Source organism: Cyrtonyx montezumae, unplaced genomic scaffold (assembly GCF_038088225.1).
Source record: "Cyrtonyx montezumae isolate F1298 unplaced genomic scaffold, pur_monq_1.0 scaffold_79, whole genome shotgun sequence".
In the NCBI taxonomy this organism is placed as follows: Eukaryota; Metazoa; Chordata; class Aves; order Galliformes; family Odontophoridae; genus Cyrtonyx; species Cyrtonyx montezumae.
Window position 1 is genome coordinate 253,082 of NW_027072088.1, and position 22,048 is coordinate 275,129.

The following is a 22,048-nucleotide window of genomic DNA, read 5'->3' on the forward strand; positions in this document are numbered from 1 at the left end:
GATGTGAACGAGGACGGATTGTGCAGTCCTGCACAGCGTCAGACGCACAGAGCTGCAGCGGTCTCCCCACGCACAGAGCTGCAGCGGTCTCCCCACGCACAGAGCTGCAGTGGTCTCCCCACATTGGCACTCTCCCCCCATCCCACCCAGACCGCACTGTTAGCCCAGCAGTGCTCCCACCTCTCTGCTCCCTGCTCAGCCCACCACCTCCTTCAGATGCAGTGCCAGAACCGTGGCACAGTATTCACCCGACTCCTCCTACAGCACTGGAAAACACATCTGTGCAGCCCGCACACAATGTCCGTGCTGCCGTACGCCAGGAGGACATCCAGCTCCACAGAAACACAGCGGCAGAACTCCCACGAGTGGGCTGACAGCGGGGCGAAGCGTCCCGTGCGCTGCGCTGTCGGTACAAACCCCGGCACTACTGCAGTGAGGACAAAGGACACCTGCAAATAAAGCCATGCAGCAGAGCCTGACATGCAGGGCTCCACAGCCACGGGAGGAGGAACCGATGAGGGAATGGACAGTGGGGGGCAGTGGGGGGCAGTGGGGGGCAGTGGGGGCTCCGGGGCAGCCACACTGCAGTGCACCCAGCACTGCCCCGCGCTGCAGTGCCCCCTCCCTCAGTGCTGCTGCGGCACTGCTGCTGGTGGTGTCACACACGCGTGTGCACGGGGCTGCAGCGGGGAGTGCTCGGCCCGGGGACGCTGCAGCGCAGCCCTGCACAGTGCTGTGCTGAGGCACGGCCATGTCACGCGCGTCGTGGCAGCGAGCATCTGGTTTCAATTAAAAGAAGGACGTGAGAGGCCGAGCAACAGCTGCACGGAGAGCAGGGAGCGTCTGCTGCTGGCTGCTGCCCAGCACGCTGCGGGGTGGGGCCCCGAAATGGGGCAGGCAGAGCTGGGGCCGCTCGCATTTCCACGGGCACCTCCAGGACCGGCAACGCTGGCGTTACGGCCGCAGCCGTGTGCAGACGCAGGGAGGTTTTGATGCAGGAGGATCACACCCCAGGACAGCTGTGGTCACCGCTCCATCTGCTGGAATGTCCGCAGAGGGGCACAGAGGGGCACAGAGGGGCACAGAGGGGCAGCACTGCACAGTGCCCAGGGTCTGCAGCACACACTCTGCAGCCACGCAGGGCACAGCCGCGCAGCGCTGCGGGATGGCAGCTGAGCCACGCGTGCTGTGAGGCTGAGCCCGGATCGCAGCACCCAGGGGCGGCCCCACATCACAGCCCAGGGCCGCTCGTCGAGCATCGCAGCCCGGCCCTCTGCCCCGCCCCTCCCCCAGCAGTGCGGAGCTGCACCGCCTGCATCCCGCACACCGCACCACGGGGCCCAGCAGCCCCAGCCACAAACGCACAGCGATGGCTGAGGGCGGCAGACAGAGCCATTAGGGCAGATGCTGCCAAGTCCCCGTAACTTGAAATTGAAGGAGAAAAGCCCACGTGATGGCCTGGAACGGCTAAAAGAGACCTCGCTGGGGCCTGGAGCCTTTGCCATGGGTCTGCAGCCCCTCCCATCACCACTTATAGCAACGACAATCCTCTAGCTTAATCCAGCAGCAGCAGAGGAAACGAGAAACGGAGACAGAAACCAAAGGGGTGAACCTAAGGGACAGACAGCGCAGAAATAGGATGCGGTGGATGGGTGAAAGCACCCAGAGGTCACAGGGAGACAAACCTCCTGGCCGTGCCACCAGTGCTCAGCACTGCACCCAAAGCCCATCTCCTAGAAATGCAAACCCACTTCCCACACAACAGACACAGAGCCTGTGTTCTGCCTCACGCTCCCAGCAGCAATTGTTTTAGGAAAGGAAATAGAGCCCTGAAGATGGCACACAACCTCGGCACCATGTGCTGGTGGTGCAGAACATGGCACTGAACAGACACCTGCAGGTCCTGGAGCAGCAGGTCCCCAGGCAGAGCCCCTCTCCCTGGCTGGCTGCTCGAGGTAATGCGTGGCATGCCGAATGCCAGCAGCCCCCGGGGTCAGTCTGCAGAGGTGAGAGAAACAGAAAGCAGAGCCGTGGCTGTGCACTGGGCTGCTCAGCAGACCCCACGGGCTGAGTGCTTCCAGAGCAATGCTGCACTGCTGTTTGCTCCCAGGCTCTGTGCCAGCCCCCACTTCTGGGTTCTGACGACCCCTAAGGGATGCAGAGGAAGGGGGCAGCCGGGGTGGACCAGGACTCGTCCCTCTGATGAACACAGGGCTGGGGCTTCTATGGATGCGTGTGGTTTGACAGCTGTGCTCTGCACTGAAATGAGACCACAGGAGATCGCACCCATGTGCCCTGGTGGGCGAGCACACAGGTATGACCTTGTGCTCCTCCTGGTTCTGCTTACACCTGTGCTGACTGCTTTTAGCCACTGAGCTCAACAGAGCTGCTCTGAATCAGTGCACCTTCCTCAGACAGAGCCTTTGCACCCCATCCCTGCTCCTGCTCCTATCCATCCCCATCCCTGGGACAACCACACAAAGCCCCTGGATGCAACCTCAGCAAGGGCTCACACCCATCCCACCCCATCCCATCCCATCCCATCCCATCCCATCCCATCCCATCCCATCCCATCCCATCCCATCCCATCCCATCCCAGTGATCCCATCCCATCCCATCCCATCCCATCCCACCCCACCTCACCCCATCCCATCCCATCCCATCCCATCCCATCCCATCCCATCCCATCCCATCCCATCCCATCCCACCCCATCCCATCCCATCCCATCCCATCCCATCCCATCCCATCCCATCCCATCCCATCCCATGAGTCAAGGAGGCCCAGGCCCAGCAGCTTCCAGGTAACAAGCTCCCGTGATCTGTGCCCGCGACCCGTGGCAGTGGCTGAGCTCCAAGGAGAGCTGGGCAGAGTCAGAAACGTGCTGAGATTGCAGGGCAACAGTGAGTGACAGTGATGGGGCTGCAGCACTGTGTGCTGCTCCAGTCCAACTGCAGCTCAACCCTACACAACCCAACCACAGAATCTTTGGGTTACCCCAATGTAACCCCATAGAACCCGACCAAACTCAACACAACCCAATGCAATGTAACCCAAACAACAGAATCTTTGGGTTATCCCAACGAAACCCAACTGAACCCAGCACAACCCAACTCAACTGAACCCGACACAACCCAACTCAACTGAACCCGACACAACCCAACTCAACTGAACCCAGCACAACCCAACTCAACTGAACCCGACACAACCCAACTCAACTGAACCCAGCACGTTGTAACCCAATCCAAAGAATCATTAGGGTACCCTAATGTAGCCCAAATGAACCCAACCCAATGTAACCCATCACAGCCCACGGCCCCTGTCAGCCCCCCTCCCACAGCACAGCCCCTTGCCTGCAGCCCCTCCAGCTGGTCCCAGCTTCACTGCAGCCATGCTGGGACCACTCCCACCTGCCCAGCCCAGCTCCATGCTGCAGATACCCCACACCCCAAGGCAGAGCAATGGGAGAAGGGGTTCCAGTGGTGCCCTGCGGCAAGATGCAGTGCCAGGGGGTCCAGCTGAGCCCCCCATTGGCACCAGTCTGCAGCACAGCCCCCAGTGGATGGGGGGGACCCCACACTCAGCTGCTGCTCGGAGCCTGGTGGTGGGAGCAGGCAACAAGTGTGGGGGCTCCGTGTTTATTCAACTGTGCTTTATTTTTTAACCCCACTTTTACACAATCACGATCGATGTTTTTAATTAAAATGTTTATAACGTCAGCTCGTGAGCAGACACTGACAGCAGTCAAGAGCTGACAATTATTTTGCAGATCAAATCCTGAAGCCTTTCAAATGGCCACTAATGACTCAAACTGTTCTGGATCCTGTGCTGCTGCTCCGAGAATAGAAAAATAACCATGCTCCCTGGCCAAGTTCTGCCTTGTTAATTAAGCTTTATTCTGTAACGGCAGCTAGCCCAGCCATTCAAAGCCCTCCATCTCTGCTCAGCTCTTTCCAGCCCTAAAGCAGCTCTCTCTCAAGCCAACTGTATAAATGCAGCACAAATGAGGCCAGTGAGCCCTGGGCAAGGGAGTGCCCACCCGTACCTCGTCCCATGAGTCCCCACCATGACCCAGGGCACTGCCCGAGGTCCCCCCCTCTGCCCCCCCTGGACCAGCAGGGACAGGGATGTGCCCTCAGCTGGCAGCTCCTGGGGCAGGTGAGCAGCTGTGCGTCCTGCTGAGGAGCCCCCACAGCGCCTGCACACACAGATCAAGAACCACAGATCCACTAAGGCTGGAAAAGACCTCTACGACCAGAAAGTCCAACCACTGCCCCCCGCCACCTGCCCACTGAGCCACGCTCCTCAGAGCACATCCACACATCCCCCCAGAGCTCAGCCCCTGTCACACCCCAGACTTCTCTCCACGCACAATGAGCACACCCATCCCCGTCCCACTGCTGTGACACCACGGGACCATTCTGGTCAGAAAAGACCTCTGAGATCCACAGCCCAGCCCACTGTGCCCACATACCCCTGTGCCACATTCCCACGGCTCTAGGCCCCCCCGGGGATGGCGACCCAGGGCGGACCGCAGTGGGGTCCGTGTGCAGCCCGCAGCCCCAGGAGCACCCCCTGTGCGGGGGGGGCAGGAGGTGGCGATGGGCACCAGCACAGCTCTGGAACTGCCGCTCCCACGAGGGCAGAGCAGATGTCACCAGAGCCGATGTGTGAAGCAGGGCAGGAGGCAGCCCTACACACTGCTCTGGACCAGCAAGACCGCCCTAGAGCCACACAGCAGAGGGACAGCGAGCTTCTGCCATCCACTGCAGAGCCCGAGGGCTGCGAGCTCAGGACAGGGGGATGGCCAGCCCCCCACGTCGCTCCCATGAGCCCGAAACGGGGCCAGGACAGAGCACAAAGCACTGGAAACAGAGCTGCTGTGGTACCGTTCCCATTTACAACTCCATATTGAGAACCTAATTCTTAATCCATCTTATGCTGTTCATACTGACCTTAAATGGTTCTATGTTCTCATCAGGAGACTCTGGCAGAATCACAGAATTAGTGAGGCCAAAAGCAAAGACCTCTGAGATCCCCAACCCCAGCCCAGCCCCACTATGCCTGCTGGCCACGTCCCACTATCCAACCTGACCCCACAGTGCAACACCATCCTAAATCAAACACCACCAAGAACATCTGAGAGCAGACCCCATCAGCACAGCCCGACCCCGCAGTGCACCCGGGGGGGCTGCAGCGGTGCAGAGCAGCCGCAGGGCCCCCCAGCACCGCACGCAACGCGGCCCCGTGCCCCGTGCTGCTCACACGTGCAATCCTGGGACGACTCCGTCCTCCACGGCCACCTGCCCACGGCCGGCCTGCAGCTGGCAGCGCTGCGGGGGCACCGTGTGGCTGCGTGCTGCCCACGGCTCGCTCGGGACGCAGCGGTCAGCAGTGCTGCCAATGAAGCACGCTGCATGGATGGGACTGTCCTGAAGCAGGCAGAGCACACACGCACAGGAGGACAACAGCGGTGCGGCGGAGCTGAGGGGGTCTGCAGCACTGTGCTGCGGGGGATGGGATGGGGCAGTGCAGAGCTGAGGAGGCTCAGGGAGACCCCACGGCTCTGTCCAAGTCCCGGGAGGTTGGAGGGCGGTGGGGTCGGCCTCTGCTCCAGGTAATGGCAGAGGGGTGGGAGGGGGTGGTCTCATGTTGTGCCCTGGGAGGGTCACATTGAGCAGTGGGGAGAATTTCTTCTCCAAATTGTGGTAGGGAACAGGCACAGGTTATCTGTGGGGTGGGGGGTCACTGTCCTGGGGGGTGTTCCCACCCACAGCCCCCCCAGCAGTGCTCCTCCTGCCCTGGGGCTGCCCTGCTGCAGTGCTATCGGCTCAGGATGCTGCGGACTGCCCGCTGTGCCTGTGTGCAGCACAAACACTGGCACTTCTGTTCCTAGGGAATTCTGCAACCCCCCATCACTGTCCTCCACCTCTACTTCTTCCCAATGTCTTCAGCTTCACGTGCCATTTTTCTGCATACCATACACTCTAATGCACAGTACCTCCTGCTTCCAGTTAGTCCATCCATTACACATCACAGACCCCAGGCTGCTATGGAAGCCACTCCGAGCCACGACCAGAGCCTGGCAGCGAGCACCAGGCTCCTTCAGAGCCCGTTCTCCAGCCCGATGGAGAAGCAGAAGTCCTCGGGACATGATTCCAGGATTCCCCATAAACCCACCCAAACGGGGGAGCTGTCTTTGTGCCGCTGTTCCCTTCGGTGCCGTCCCACCCAGGAGCAGGGAGCTGCAGCTGGGTGCACCCCGGGGTGCAGATCAGCAGTGCTCTGCTCCTCTGTGAGTGCCCCCCCGGCTCAGAAGGACAAAGCTGTGCTTCGTCATCGCCCTCTGCACAGATGCCCACATTCCCAGGTGAGAGGGGGTGGCCCAACGTCATGCCCGGGGAGGGCCACGTTGGGTACTGGGAACAATTCCTTCTCCCAAGAGAGGTTGGGTCCTGGCACGGACTGCCCAGGGGGCGGGGGGGCACCGTCCCGGGACTGTTCAAGGACCACTGGGATGTGGCACTGGGAGACATGGTCGGTGGGCACGGTGGGGGTCGGTGGGCGCTGGGTTTGGAGATCTCAGAGGTCTTCTCCAGCCTTAGTGCCTCTGCGATGCAATGACATTTGCTCCATTGTTAGATGTCCACCAGTTCAAGCTGTCCGTGCCCCACAGGCCGGTGGGGCCAGCTCTGAGCGGGGCCTGCAAGCACACTGCAGTGCTCTGCACACACAGCTCTGCACACACAGCACTGCACACACTGCACACACAGCTCTGCACACACAGCACTGCACACACAGCTCTGCACACACAGCACTGCACACACAGCACTGCACACACAGCTCTGCACACACAGCTCTGCACACACAGCTCTGCACACACAGCACTGCACACACAGCTCCGCACACACAGCACACACAGCTCTGCAGCCCCACAGCACTGCAGCCCCACAGCACTGCAGCCCCACAGCACTGCAGCCCCACAGCGCTGCTCAGCAGCACACAACAGAGGGGTGCGAGCAGACCCCAGAGCGCTGAGCAAGCGGGTGATGGGGGGAGGTGAGCAGAGATACACGCAGAGCACTGTGTGCGGAGGAAAGGAGCTCATTCTGCACACTGATAATGAGCTGCAGTTCATCAGCATCGGAAATGAATCCTGAGGTCGTTCCAAACAATGACGGAATCAGAAAGTAAAGAGTGTGGGCAACTTAAGAACAGAGAAGAAAGCTGAGCAGCCCCACGGCACGGCTGCAGCCCCACGGACTGACCCCCAGAGACCCCACAGCAGACACAGCCACCGGGAAAGCCCTGAGAAGGGCAGGGGGTGAGCGGAGCCCGGCCCGGCTCGGGCACGGGGAGGGCAGGGGAGACCGCAGTGCCCGAGAAGAAAGGAGGCGAGCAGCAGGGAGCAAAGGGCCCCACAGCCAGCAGCAGGCGGCTCCCAGCAGGACGAGGTGCACTGGAGGAGGGCCCCAGCCCTGCGGTGCCACGGCACGGGGTCCCGCAGGGCAGCGCCAGAGCTGCACCATGCTGCCACGCAGCCCCGTGGGGGCCTCGGCACCCCCAGACCCACGGCTGCAGCTGGGATTTTCCACGCCGGCTCCCTGCGCCCGGGCGCTATTTTTAGGAGTTTCAGCAGAAGCAATTTGGATCTTTCCAAAAACGAGGTTAGGGAAAAAGAAGGGAGCTCTGCCAAAGCTGCGCGTCTTTCCAGCCCCTGCTGAGTGATGGGAAGGGCGAAGGGAGCTCCGAGCCACGGAGCTGGAAGGCGGCGGGCACAGGGCCACACGTGGGCAGGGAGCTGTGCTGCCCACGGGCGTGCACGGAGCCATCTCCGTGCTGCTGCATGCAGAGCCCTCTGCTCCCGCAGCACACGGACAGCAGCAGAGCCCCCGCAGGGCAGCTCTGCCCCCAGGACCCCTCGCATCCCAGCGCCCGACTTCCAACCCCGTGGCTGCTGCCGGGGTTGATTTCAGCGCAACCCATCGTGTTACACGCACAGGAGCACTTCCAGCCGAAATCTCGGCCTCTCCCCGTGATGTCCCCGCGCCGTTCCCTCGCACTGCACTGGTTGCAAAACCCACTCAGGGCATTCAGTGCATCAGAACGGTGTCTGCACCCGAGCTGCAGCACTGCTGCTCCACGGCGAGCCCCAAAGAACTCAGTGCCCTAAAGCTGTGTCCGTGCGGCTCCGGGCTCTGCATCACTCTGTGCTCAGTGCTCAGCTCTCCTGGCTCCTGCAGCTGAGCCCTCCTCGCTGTCCTCTCCTGCCTTTACATCTGTCTGTCCTTTTGCTCTCCCCGGCCCAGGAGCACCACTGAGCAGCATCCTGCAGGGAGCTGCTCTGCACGGGCGGCTCCGCACAGCTCCTCCTCCGCCCCTTCCACAGCTGAACCCAGACACATCTGTGTTCGGGGAGGCACAGAACGGTTGGGTTGGAAGGTCCTTGAAGATCACAGAGGCACGGAATGGTTGGGTTGGAAGGCCCCCTCCAGCCCCCCTGCCATGGGTGGGTGCCCCACCAGCTCAGGATGCCCGGAGCCCCACGCAGGGCTTTGGGCACCTCCAGGGATGGGCAGTCCCACACGCCCCAGCTGAGCCGGTCACGCTCAGCTCGGACACACGATGCAGTGCAGAGCCGTGTGGGGCCGTGCTGCTCGTCCTGCAGAGCCGTGTGGGGCCGTGCTCGGGCAGCACCGCGTGGTTCAGAGCTCTGTGTGCCCGCTGCCCCACGCAGGGCCGTCCCTGCCCAGCAGCCGTGTGGGAACGGGGCACACTGCAGCTCTGAAGGCCCCAGCGTGGCACGCCCACCCCCAGCCTCGCCCCCAGCCTCACCCCCAGCCTCACCCCCCGCCTCACCCCCCGCCTCACCCCCAGCCTCACCCCCAGCCTCACCCCCAGCCTCGCCCCCCACCTCACCCCCAGCCTCGCCCCCCACCTCACCCCCAGCCTCACCCCCCGCCTCGCCCCCAGCCTCGCGTCTTCATCACAGGATCGTTCCATTTCCATGGAAACGGCAGAATTGCAGACTTGCTTTTAAAGACAATTACCAACGCGGGCGCACGGCGGGAGCGCGCTGAGCCCGGCCCCGTGCTGCAGCTCCCACGGAGCGGCCAGAGCAGCGGGTGGGTGCTGCTGCCCCACGTGGGCCCCACGGAGCACCGACTCAGCAAGGAGGGCTGAGCCCCGCAGAGGTGCACCGAGCCGGGCCCTGCGCTCTGCCCGGAGCATCGGAGCGCTGCCCGACACGGCCGGCACCAAACGCTTCCCTGCACCCGCAGCAAACAGCTCTGCCATTGCTGCAGCCAGCACAAAGCACTGCACGGCCACTGCTGCCCCACAGCTTTGCTCCCAGCCCTGCAGCTGTGCTCCCATCACAGTGGGAGCAGCTCCCCACAGCCCTCAGCAGGGCTCCCCACACTGCCGTGGGGCTCTGTGCCGGTGCCACCCACCCAGGAATTCATGCAAACCGAAACCTCGTTAACCACACTCTTATTTTAGTGCCCTGCACTGCGCTTTGGGAGCAGCAGAAGGAGCTCAAGGAGAGGAGGGCACGGGGTGGCACTGCTGCTCTGCTCAGGGACGTGGGGTCTCCTCGACACCCCCAGCCCCACTGCCCAGCCCCACAGAAAGAACACAGACAGCAATTTGGTTGAAGAGTGAAACAAGCTCAGAGGCCACTAACATCCAAACGCCAACAAAAGGGTAGGAAAGAGAAAATAGAAAAAAATAAAGAGGAGGAAACAGATGTCAGCAAGATCTTGAGCACAGGAAGTACCAAAATGGTGTAGGAAGCAGAAAAGTTGGGGAGAAAACAAAGCCCCACAACAACACCCAGCAGGAAGCAGCAGCACTGTGGGGCACTGCACTCCATGGGGCCACAGCAGATGGCAGGGATGGGATGGGATGGGATGGGATGGGATGGGATGGGATGGGATGGGATGGGATGGGATGGGATGGGATGGGATGGGATGGGATGGGATGGGGTGGGGTGGGGTGGGGTGGGGTGGGATGGGATGGGATGGGATGGGATGGGATGGGATGGGATGGGGTGGGATGGGATGGGATGGGATGGGATGGGATGGGGTGGGGTGGGGTGGGGTGGGGTGGGGTGGGGTGGGGTGGGGTGGGATGGGATGGGATGGGATGGGGTGGGGTGGGGTGGGGTGGGGTGGGATGGGATGGGATGGGATGGGATGGGATGGGATGGGATGGGATGGGATGGGATGGGATGGGATGGGATCAATGGGATGGGATGGGATCAATGGGATGGGATGGGGATGGGGATGGGGATGGGATGGGGATGGGGATGGGGATGGGGATGGGGATGGGGATGGGGATGGGGATGGGGATGGGGATGGGGATGGGGATGGGGATGGGGATGGGGATGGGGATGGGGATGGGGATGGGGATGGGGATGGGGATGGGGATGGGGATGGGGATGGGGATGGGTCAGCCAAACCACACCGCTGTCATATGGAGCAGACATAAAAGGCCACCACACACACACAGATGACTCCAAAGCCATTATCTGTATGTATTCATGTATAAAGAGAGGACAGTGTCATTAGAACAGAATTTATATCAAAAGACACCAACAGCTTTAACAGAACGGTCTCAGGTGAGAAAGCTCACAGACGAGATCTCTTTTCTAATCTTCAGCACACACAAAGTACTGGAAGTGACATCCTGAATCCAACCAGGAAGGACCGGAAGGAAGCGAAGCCCCCTTGGCACACACAGCCCTCCCCAGGCATCCCCATGCTGTCTGCCTTCAAATCCTCCACAAAATCTGGGAAGGATTAACTGGAACTGGTTTTGTTCAAAGAGAAGTTCAGGTGGTAGACCTGAGTTCAGCCTCACATGTGCTTCAAGTTCAGCTGATAAAGGCAACTGTGTGTGCAGGAAGATGAGACTGCCATCCAACACGGACGAGCACTGCGCCCAGAGCGGCGGGCGCTCCCTCTTCGGAGGGGGCCGAGGCTGAGGGGGGGCACGGGCAGCCTGGCAGCCGGCAGGCAGCCATCAGTGCTGGCATCCAACAGCCACGAGCAGCGCAGTGCGTGCGCTCACGTGCGGCGGACATCTCCATGGAGCCCTGCACGGCAACAGCACACCCAGCAAACCTGAGAGCAGTGCTCACAGCCAGCAGCACAGCTCGGCTGCACCTCGAGCAGCACGAGGGCCACGTGCTGGAGACCCTCCCTGAGCTCAGCGTGGAGATGGAGGTGGGCAGCGGCAGGGGCAGTGATCCCACGTGGGGTGGGGGCCGGGGCCACACGCACTGCAACCCAGAATCCCAGAGCTGTAGGGGAGGGACCTGAGCAGCTCCCCCACTCCAGCCCCACATGGCAGCTCCCCACAGCATCCAGGAGAGCTTGGGTATCTCCAGAGGAGACTCCCCCAGCTCTGTGGGCTCCGTTGCAGGGCTCTGCCACCCTCACAGCACACAGATCCCTCCTCACGTTCAGACGGAGCTCCCTGGGCTGCAGTCTGTGCCCACTGCGCCTCGTCCTGGCGTTGGGCAGCACCGAACAGAGCCTGGCCCCCTTCCCCTGCCCCCGCCCTTCACATCTCCATCAGCACTGCTCACATCCCCTCAGCTTCCTCTCCTCCACCGCCCCGGGGCTCTCAGCCTGCTCCCGTCGGGAGCTGCTCCAGGCCCCCACCGCCTCTGCCCCCCTCCGCAGGGCTCTCTCCAGCAGTTCCCAGTCTGCATGGAGCTGGGCAGCCCAGCCCTGGGCGCAGTGCTCCTGATGTGCCCCCCCCAGGGCAGAGCACTACACACTGCAGTCTCAGTGCTCAGCCACTGCACACATCAGCCCCTCTCGCTGCCCGGCCACCATCCACCCCCCACTGCTTCCCAGCAAGGACCTGTGAGCAGATGGGGGCTGAGTGAGCTCCTGCACGGCCATTTCCAACACGCACGAGGCCCCGTGCTGCTGCTGTGCTCGTGTACCCGTCCTCCGGCGTCTGCGGCCCCCAGGCCCCCCCAGCACACCCCAGGGGTGGGTCAGGCAGCAGCAGCACAGAGAAAGGACAGCACAGGGCCACGGCACCGCTTCACTGGGGGCCATCTACAAAAGCAGCGCTGCTGAGCGCTGGCGCGTCCTCAAAGCCGTGCTGCTGACGGAGCAACCAGGACCCATCCCAGCGCGAGGGAACACGAGAGCCCCGGGAGAGCAGGGCGGGCTCCTCGGGCGCCGTGCACAGGGACGGTGCCAATTAGGTCACGTTAATGAGGATAAATAGGAAAGAGGCATCAGCCCTCGGCTGAGCTCAGGAGAGCTGCGACAAAGGAGAGACGGCGAGGAGCGCAGCACGGGGAGCTCTCCATGTGAGTACTGAGCGATGGCGTGCAGCGCGCTGCCCTGCCCGGGCACCCGGCACCACGGCACCGATGCTCCCAAGTGCTTGGTTCGAAAACCGACATCACATTGTGATGAACATCACCCCGAAATGCTCCGCCAGCTGCAGCAACCCCGGGGCAGCTGAGAGCTCACGGCTGTGAGCGCACCGAGTGTGAAGCCAAGAGCCACGGACCAGCCACGTGAACAAAAAGCATTTCAAAAAGAGAAGGAGAAGCAATGAGAGCAATCTGCACATCCACAGCTCCGCAGGGGGACCGGGGGTTGCAGAAGGTCACCAACCCCCCACCCCCCCCCGCAGCTCTGCAGTTTGCTGCTCCAGCCCGGCTCCTCGCCCCTTCCACCCGCTGCTGCTGCCCCGCAGCCCTGCCGCCACCTCCTCCTCTCTTCACACTCCTCCTGGCCTCGTGTGCTCATTTCATCTCTGCTCTGCTGATGACTCAGTTCTGCCACTCTGTTCCCGGAGTGTCTCTGCCCGAAGCCAAAGCCGGGGCTGCTCCCCTCCAGCTGCAGCTCAGCGCCTGCAGCGAGCCACCAGGACCACGCACGGAGCTGCCAGGACCACGCACGGAGCCACCAGGACCACGCACGGAGCTGCCAGGACCACGCACGGAGCTGCCAGGACCACGCACGGAGCTGCCAGGACCACGCACAGAGCCACCAGGACCACGCACGGAGCTGCCAGGACCACGCACAGAGCCACCAGGACCACGCACGGAGCTGCCAGGACCACGCACGGAGCTGCCAGGACCACGCACAGAGCCACCAGGACCACGCACGGAGCTGCCAGGACCACGCACGGAGCTGCCAGGACCACGCACGGAGCTGCCAGGACCACGCTCAGTGAGGTGAGCAGCTCAGTTCCCAGCGCTCACCCCTCTGTTTCCTCCCATTGGTGATCAGTGCCAGCACAGTGCTCTTTGCAACCATTTGCAGACCCCACAGCTCTCCTGTGCCTCCGCACTCAGCGGGGACACGGAGCAGCACTGCTCGGACTCTGGCTGCCGTACGGCCACGGCAGCCCCACCGCTCCCTGGGCTGCGCCGTGGGACCCCTGCGTCCCTCTGCTCTCCGCAGAACCTCAGTGCAGACACTGCCAGGGGCCCCAGGGGTAACAGCACGGGAGCAGGCTGCCCACAGAGGCTGTGGGGTTTCCTTCTCCAGAGACAGACAAAACCCGCCCGGATGCACTCCGTGTGTCCTAACGCAGGTGCTCCTGCTCCGACACGAGATGACCTTTCGAGGTCCCTTCCAATCCCTGCCATTCTGTGACTCCGCCATTATCCGAGTGGTTACAACAGGGTTAAGAAAGGACAGCAGTCACCGCTGGGAAACGGCCCAAAGCAGCAGAGAACAGCAGAGAACAACAGCAGAGAACAACAGCAGGATGCAGGTGGGCAACGGCCACTGCTGCGACCGCTTTGGGACCATCAGCCCACGGTCTCCGCTGCAGAGTGAGGGTGTGAGATGGAGCTGAGCGGAGGACCCCCACCCTCCATCGGCGTCGCAGCAGCGGGGCTCCAGCACAGCCCTGCAGCTGGTGCTGAGCTGCAGCACAGCGCGTGATGACGGAGCGGATTTCATCACATGCAGATTACGAGGGAGGAACGCCATCCCAGACGTCCCCTCGGGCGGCAGCTTCCGTGACTCACAGCACCCGGAGCTGCAACGCGGCCCCCGGCACAGAGCCCGTGCTCACGGCCTGCACCCACCCCGAGCCTGCACCCACCCCGAGTCTGCACCCACCCTGAGCCTGCACCCACCCCAACTCTGAGCCTGCACCCACCCCGAGTCTGCACCCACCCTGAGCCTGCACCCACCCCAACTCTGAGCCTGCACCCACCCCGAGCCTGCACCCACCCGAACTCTGAGCCCCACCCTGCGCCTGCCCCTCTGTGCAGCACGGCTCTGCTGTGCTCTGCTCTCCTGAGTACTGCACGAATCTCCTTGTAGCAGGAAGGTGGGCTGTAAAATGACGGTGGATTTGACCCTTCCTGCCCTGGAAGTCTCCATGGCATCACCTCTGCGCTCACACCACCCACCTGGGTCCGCACACGCAGCGCCCAGCAGTGCCCAGAGCACCACAAGGACAGGCAGGAGGACACGAAGGCCTCGCTCGGCAGTGCAGGGCCAGCAGAAATAGCACAGACGCAGTGTTCCCCCGTGCACACTGAGCTGAGGCTCCGGCTCGCCAAGTCCTGGAGGAGGATTTTTAGAACCAGACACCAAAGTAGGAAGGTGAGATCACGAACAGGAACAGGGCTCCTTCTTCCCAGCGAGGGATGTGACTGAGGCACGACGGAGCCAGCGGGGGCTGAGAGCTGTGTGCAGCACACCTCGCACGGCCCCACTCCCAGCAGTGCTGCCTGCACACCGAGCCCTGAGCACAGTGCCCCTTCCTGCAGCTCACAGACACTGCCCACAGCTCCTGCCCCACCGCCAGCTGCCATCACACATCGCCCACAGCAGCCCCTGCTCGTGCCCATCCCAGCAGTGCTCTCCCTGCCCCGCTCTGCTCGGGCACGGCCCTGCTCCCCGTCCTGCCAACACGAGGTGTGTCTCGGGGGTGGGATGGGCAGCCCCTGCAGCCGCACAGTAAGAGCTGTGAGCTGTCCGCCACCGGCTCAGCAGCCGAACTCGGTACAAATGTCCCATTCTGCCCTCTCACCCATCCCCGCCCGCGTGTCACCACCTCCTGGCTCAGCCCACGCGGCGGCGGTGCAGCGAGTGTCTGTCACATCGGCCAAAGCGGGACAGCTGGGTGGGAGGGGGCTGCCCGCACAGCTCCACGCACTGTCACTCCACCCCGAGCACCGAGCCGGCCCCATGCTACCCCCCCAGTGTGTGCAGGGCCGGGGGAGCGAGGAGCCCCGTCCCACTCCTGCCCCACTGCTCCCACCCGAGTCATCTCCAGACCCACAGGAGCACACAGACAGAGCCGCTCTGCAGAGGGAAAGCAGATGTGCACGAGGGCCGGAGCTCCAGGAGACGGACTGGGAAAAGAGCTGCACAACTTCTGCTGGAACCGAGTGAAGTGACGACGTCCAGGCGGAGTCCATCAGGAAGCAGCAGGGAAGAGATGCTGGGGACCGCGTCCCGACCGACACACACAGTGCTGGCTCCACGGTGCACTGAGCACAGAGGCACAGCCATCTCAGAGAGCCCCCGCAGTAACTGCCCTACATGGGAGCTGCCCCCCCGAGCTGTGCCTCAGCTGCACACCCCACACGTACCCAGCTGGGAAAGCAGAGCTCCAGCGCCTGCTCTTCCACACAGGGCCCACTCCCACTGCCCGACCCCCAGCACCAGCCCTGCTCTGAGCTGGGCCCGCACAGCCGAGCCCCAGCAGGCTGCAAACACAGCACAGCAGGCTGCAACCACGGCACAACGCCGGGGAACAGCCCCCGCCATCTGACAGCAGCTCCAGCCCAGCACCTCCCACCCGCACCCACCTCCTCAGCTCCGTGACACGGAGCTCTGCACAGTGCTCCCCCCCACGCTGCTGCTCCCACTGCCCCGCGCAGCACTGCCCATCCCCCCACACACAGCGCACGGGGGCACTTTGGAAGGCCCACGTTCAGAGCCGTGCAAGCCCTGTTTTAACTGCAAGCACTGCCAGGGCTCGTCTGCAGGGACACAGCCGGGCCCACCGCCCACAGCCCTGCAGGACCCGGCCCACATCTCCCCCTGGGAAGGAAGGAATTGCCTACGCACAGAACCAGGAGAGCAGGAGCGAGTCTGGCCAAGCGCAGCACTTGACCCTGCAGATGTCACCAGCCCTATAAACACCACATCTGAAGAGCATGGGACAGTCACTGTGCTCACAGCCTTCTGAGCGAGGAAAGCAAAAAGCAGCTGGCAAATCCCACGCGGGACCCAGAGCTGGGGCTCAGCACATCCCTTCCAGCACGGCCGCTCGCCGCTCGGTGCCCCGGCGCAGCGCACACCGCACTCAGCAGCGCTTCCACCGCGGCACAGACGTTGCACAGTGGTCTCAGAGCGGCCGCTCCCCACGCGGTCGTGGCCGTGGGGCTGTGCCGCCCCGCACCACGCGCCCCCCGCGCGCGGAAGGATCCGTCTCTCCCGCGTCCGCCGGCAGCACCGCACCGCGCAGTGCGGGAGGGATGGAGGGCGGTTGCTAAGAGACGCAGCGCGGCGCGCGCATCTCCGGCCCACGAATGTTTACATCCTGAAGGACACCGGGGGGAGGGGGGGAGGCCGCATCCTGACCGCTCCCCTGACCCCGCACCCCGCCTCCAGCCCGGGACCGAGCCCGCCGCTCCCAGCTCCCCGCGTGCCGCTCACCCACGGCCTCTGCGGCAGAAGGCTCGGGGAGCGCTCGCGGAGGTGGGAGAGGCCCCGCAGCAGCCCCCACCCCCCCCACTTTTATCGGCTTTCCGTCTCCCCGCGGCCGATGTCGCCGAGCGCCCTTTGTTCCCACACCGCGGGACGGACGGAACCCATCCTCGAACCGCCGCGTCCTCACCCGCCCGACCCGCGGGGCTCTCCCACCTCCCCGCCCCCCCCGGGGCGCCCATCCCCGGCCCAAAAAGAACACGGCCACCGCGGCACTGCGGCGTCGGGACGGGGACAGCGACCGCAACGCCGCGGCGGTTCCGCGTGGGGCCCACCCGGCACGGCCGCGCCGGAGCTCCGGCACAGAGCAATGGGCGCTGCGGGGGGCGGCGGCCGCGCGCAAAGACCGCGACCTTCCGGGCCGAGCCGGGCCGGACACGTGTGGGCAGCGCCCGACCCCCCCCCCCCCCGCCCCGACCCCCACCCCCGCGCGGCCCTCGGCCGTTCCGCCGCAGCGCTCCCCGGACGCGCCGGGCCCCGACCCGGGCAGGGCCGCCCCGCTCCCCCCGCACCGCCCCCGAGGGCCGCAGTGCCGGGGGCGGCCGCTGCCGCAGGGCCCGGGCGCAGTGCGGTGGGACAAAGGGCGGCGCGGCCCGGCCCGCTTCGGCTCGGCGCGGTTCGGCCCGGTTCGGCTCGGCCCGGTTCGGCCCGCTCACCCTCGATGGAGATGACGTGCTCGCGGATCTGGCTCTGCAGCGCCAGGTCCTCCACGCGCTCGATGAGGTCGTAGATGGCGTAGATGTTGGGGTGCACCGACTCGAAGCGGCCGATCTCCGCGCGGATGGCGGCCGAGTTGGACAGCCCGAACTGCGGCGGCGGCGGCCCGCCGGGCTGCGGGCCCGAGGGTCCGGGCACCGGTACCGGTACCGGCACGGGGCCGCCCGGCGCCGCCAGGCTCTGCTGCTGCGGGCTCTGCCCGGCGCCGCCCGCGAAGTTCATGGCGGCGGCGGTCAGCGCGGGGCCGCCGGGAGCCGCTGCATGGCCGCGCGGGGCGGGCTCTGCCGGGCTGCGGCTCGGCCGCCCCCGCCGCTCCGCACCGCTCCGCTCCGCACCGCTCCCGTCGGCAGCGCCCGCGTCACGCACCGCCCCCGCCTCGCGCGTCAGCGCCGCGCGGAGCGGCCCCGGGGCGGAGCGGGCCGGGGGAGGCGGGGGCCGGGCCGGGCAGGGCAGCGGAGCTCCGCGCGGTGCGCGCGGTCCCGAGGTCTCTGGCTGTCCCCGCGCGGCCCCGCACGGGCCCGGTGTTCTCACTGTAGGCCACGGCCTGCCCAGCCGGGCCAAGGGGACCAAAGGAACCGGGCCCCGCAGAACACTGGCTTGAAGAATGTAAAGAGGAAAAGGACCTGGGGGTGTTGGTTGATGCTCGGCTCAACATGAGCCGGCAGTGTGCCCAGGTGGCCAAGAAGGCCAACAGCATCCTGGCCTGTATTAGAAATAGTGTAGCCAGCAGGAGCAGGGAGGTGAGCATCCCCCTGTACTCAGCTCTGGTACGGCCGCACCTCGAGTACTGTGTTCAGTTTTGGGCCCCTCACTACAAGAAGGACATTGAGGCCCTGGAGCGTGTTCAGAGAAGGGCAACAAAACTGGGGAGGGGTCTGGAGCACAAGTCTTATGAGGAGCGGCTGAGGGAGCTGGGATTGTTCAGTCTGGAGAAGAGGAGGCTCAGAGGAGACCTTATTGCACTCTACCACTTCCTGAAGGGGGGTTGTGGTGAGGAGGGGGTGGGCCTCTTCTCCCTGATAAGTAATGACAGGACAAGAGGGAATGGCCACAAGTTGCGCCGGGGAAGATTTAGATTAGACCTGAGGAAGCATTTCTTTTCTGAAAGAGTGGTCAGGCACTGGAATGGCCTGCCTAGGGAGGTGGTTGAGGCACCATCCCTAGCGCTGTTCAAGAAGCGTTTAGATGAGGTGCTAAAGGACTTAATTTAGTAGTTGGGTAGAGATAGTGATAGGAGGATGGTTGGACTAGATGATCTTATAGGTTCTTTCCAACCTTATGAACTTATGAACTGTCCACAGAACCACACCCCACGGACCGAGGCCGCGGGGCGCAGCGGCTTCACTGGGACGGGGCGGGATCTGGGGCTGCGGGGGCTCAGTGAGCGCAGCCCAGCGCTGCCCCGGGCTGGGTCCGACAGGGCGGTGATGGGCCTGCCCGTACGGGAGAGCCGACCTAAGGACGGGAACAAACTGCCATGCAAAGCAGGAGGGAGCGCAGAGAGAAGAAGATGAGGGGGAACCCTGCAGCCCCCCCGGTCAGTGCGGAGGGGCTCTGAGCACGGAGCTGATGCTCCTTCAGCCCCTCCGCGGCGTGGGGACAGTGCAGTGCTGTGCTGTGCTGTGCTGTGCAGTGCTGTGCTGTGCAGTGCTGTGCTGTGCAGTGCTGTGCTGTGCAGTGCTGTGCAGTGCTGTGCTGTGCAGTGCTGTGCAGTGCTGTGCAGTGCTGTGCAGTGCTGTGCAGTGCAGTGCTGAGCTGTGCTGTGCAGTGCTGTGCTGTGCTGTGCTGTGCAGTGCTGTGCAGTGCTGTGCTGTGCTGTGCAGTGCTGTGCTGTGCTGTGCTGTGCAGTGCTGTGCTGTGCTGTGCAGTGCTGTGCAGTGCTGTGCAGTGCTGTGCTGTGCAGTGCTGTGCTGTGCTGTGCTGTGCAGTGCTGTGCTGTGCAGTGCTGTGCTGTGCAGTGCTGTGCTGTGCTGTGCTGTGCAGTGCTGTGCTGTGCTGTGCAGTGCTGTGCAGTGCTGTGCAGTGCTGTGCTGTGCAGTGCTGTGCTGTGCTGTGCTGTGCAGTGCAGTGCTGTGCTGTGCAGTGCTGTGCTGTGCAGTGCTGTGCAGTGCTGTGCTGTGCAGTGCTGTGCTGTGCTGTGCAGTGCTGTGCAGTGCTGTGCTGTGCAGTGCTGTGCTGTGCAGTGCTGTGCTGTGCTGTGCAGTGCTGTGCTGTGCAGTGCTGTGCTGTGCTGTGCTGTGCAGTGCTGTGCAGTGCAGTGCAGTGCTGTGCTGTGCAGTGCAGTGCTGTGCTGTGCTGTGCAGTGCAGTGCTGTGCTGTGCAGTGCTGTGCTGTGCAGTGCTGTGCTGTGCTGTGCAGTGCTGTGCAGTGCTGTGCTGTGCAGTGCTGTGCTGTGCAGTGCTGTGCTGTGCAGTGCAGTGCTGTGCTGTGCTGTGCAGTGCAGTGCTGTGCTGTGCAGTGCTGTGCTGTGCAGTGCTGTGCTGTGCAGTGCAGTGCTGTGCTGTGCTGTGCAGTGCAGTGCTGTGCTGTGCAGTGCTGTGCAGTGCTGTGCTGTGCTGTGCTGTGCTGTGCAGTGCAGTGCTGTGCTGTGCAGTGCAGTGCTGTGCTGTGCTGTGCAGTGCAGTGCTGTGCTGTGCAGTGCTGTGCAGTGCTGTGCTGTGCAGTGCTGTGCTGTGCAGTGCAGTGCTGTGCTGTGCAGTGCAGTGCTGTGCTGTGCTGTGCAGTGCAGTGCTGTGCTGTGCAGTGCTGTGCTGTGCAGTGCTGTGCTGTGCTGTGCAGTGCTGTGCAGTGCTGTGCTGTGCAGTGCTGTGCTGTGCAGTGCAGTGCTGTGCTGTGCTGTGCAGTGCAGTGCTGTGCTGTGCAGTGCTGTGCAGTGCTGTGCTGTGCTGTGCTGTGCTGTGCTGTGCAGTGCTGTGCTGTGCTGTGCTGTGCTGTGCTGTGCAGTGCTGTGCTGTGCTGTGCAGTGCTGTGCTGTGCAGTGCTGTGCAGTGCTGTGCAGTGCAGTGCTGTGCAGTGCTGTGCTGTGCTGTGCAGTGCTGTGCAGTGCTGTGCTGTGCTGTGCTGTGCAGTGCTGTGCAGTGCTGTGCTGTGCAGTGCTGTGCAGTGCAGTGCTGTGCTGTGCTGTGCTGTGCAGTGCTGTGCTGTGCTGTGCTGTGCAGTGCTGTGCTGTGCTGTGCTGTGCTGTGCTGTGCAGTGCTGTGCAGTGCTGTGCAGTGCTGTGCTGTGCTGTGCAGTGCAGTGCTGTGCAGTGCTGTGCAGTGCTGTGCTGTGCTGTGCTGTGCTGTGCTGTGCAGTGCTGTGCTGTGCTGTGCAGTGCTGTGCTGTGCTGTGCAGTGCTGTGCTGTGCTGTGCTGTGCTGTGCAGTGCTGTGCTGTGCTGTGCTGTGCTGTGCTGTGCAGTGCTGTGCAGTGCTGTGCTGTGCTGTGCAGTGCTGTGCTGTGCTGTGCTGTGCTGTGCTGTGCTGTGCAGTGCTGTGCTGTGCTGTGCTGTGCTGTGCAGTGCTGTGCAGTGCTGTGCTGTGCAGTGCTGTGCTGTGCAGTGCTGTGCTGTGCTGTGCAGTGCTGTGCTGTGCTGTGCAGTGCTGTGCTGTGCTGTGCTGTGCTGTGCTGTGCAGTGCTGTGCAGTACTGTGCTGTGCAGTGCAGTGCTGTGCTGTGCTGTGCAGTGCTGTGCAGTGCTGTGCAGTGCTGTGCTGTGCAGTGCTGTGCTGTGCTGTGCTGTGCAGTGCTGTGCAGTGCTGTGCAGTGCTGTGCTGTGCTGTGCTGTGCAGTGCTGTGCAGTGCTGTGCTGTGCAGTGCTGTGCTGTGCTGTGCTGTGCAGTGCAGTGCTGTGCTGTGCTGTGCAGTGCTGTGCTGTGCTGTGCAGTGCTGTGCAGTGCTGTGCAGTGCTGTGCTGTGCAGTGCAGTGCAGTGCTGTGCAGTGCAGTGCTGTGCAGTGCTGTGCTGTGCTGTGCTGTGCAGTGCTGTGCAGTGCTGTGCAGTGCTGTGCTGTGCAGTGCTGTGCTGTGCACTGCAGTGCTGTGCTGTGCTGTGCTGTGCTGTGCAGTGCTGTGCTGTGCAGTGCTGTGCTGTGCTGTGCAGTGCTGTGCAGTGCTGTGCTGTGCAGTGCTGTGCTGTGCTGTGCAGTGCTGTGCTGTGCTGTGCTGTGCAGTGCTGTGCAGTGCTGTGCAGTGCAGTGCTGTGCAGTGCTGTGCAGTGCTGTGCAGTGCAGTGCTGTGCTGTGCTGTGCTGTGCAGTGCTGTGCTGTGCTGTGCTGTGCTGTGCAGTGCTGTGCAGTGCTGTGCAGTGCTGTGCAGTGCTGTGCTGTGCTGTGCAGTGCTGTGCTGTGCTGTGCTGTGCTGTGCTGTGCTGTGCAGTGCTGTGCTGTGCAGTGCTGTGCTGTGCAGTGCTGTGCTGTGCAGTGCTGTGCTGTGCTGTGCTGTGCTGTGCTGTGCAGTGCTGTGCTGTGCAGTGCTGTGCTGTGCAGTGCAGTGCTGTGCAGTGCTGTGCAGTGCTGTGCAGTGCTGTGCTGTGCTGTGCTGTGCAGTGCTGTGCTGTGCAGTGCTGTGCTGTGCAGTGCTGTGCTGTGCAGTGCTGTGCAGTGCTGTGCTGTGCTGTGCAGTGCAGTGCAGT

At 63.4% G+C, this 22,048-nt stretch overlaps 1 protein-coding gene across 3 annotated transcripts in view; it reads right to left on the reverse strand.

Moving 5' to 3' along the window:
- AGAP3 (ArfGAP with GTPase domain, ankyrin repeat and PH domain 3) overlaps nt 1-17,746 on the reverse strand; it is an 81,009-nt gene extending 63,263 nt beyond the window's left edge. Inside the window, exon 1 of one of the 3 annotated variants that reach the window (XM_065751661.1) lies at nt 17,379-17,746. In XM_065751661.1, the coding sequence (XP_065607733.1) occupies nt 17,379-17,661 (283 nt within the window). In that variant the 5' untranslated portion in view covers nt 17,662-17,746. The remainder of the gene's footprint in view (nt 1-17,378) is intronic. The other 2 variants (XM_065751662.1, XM_065751663.1) reach the window with 2 other exon arrangements.
- Nucleotides 17,747-22,048: the final 4,302 nt, after the last annotated feature.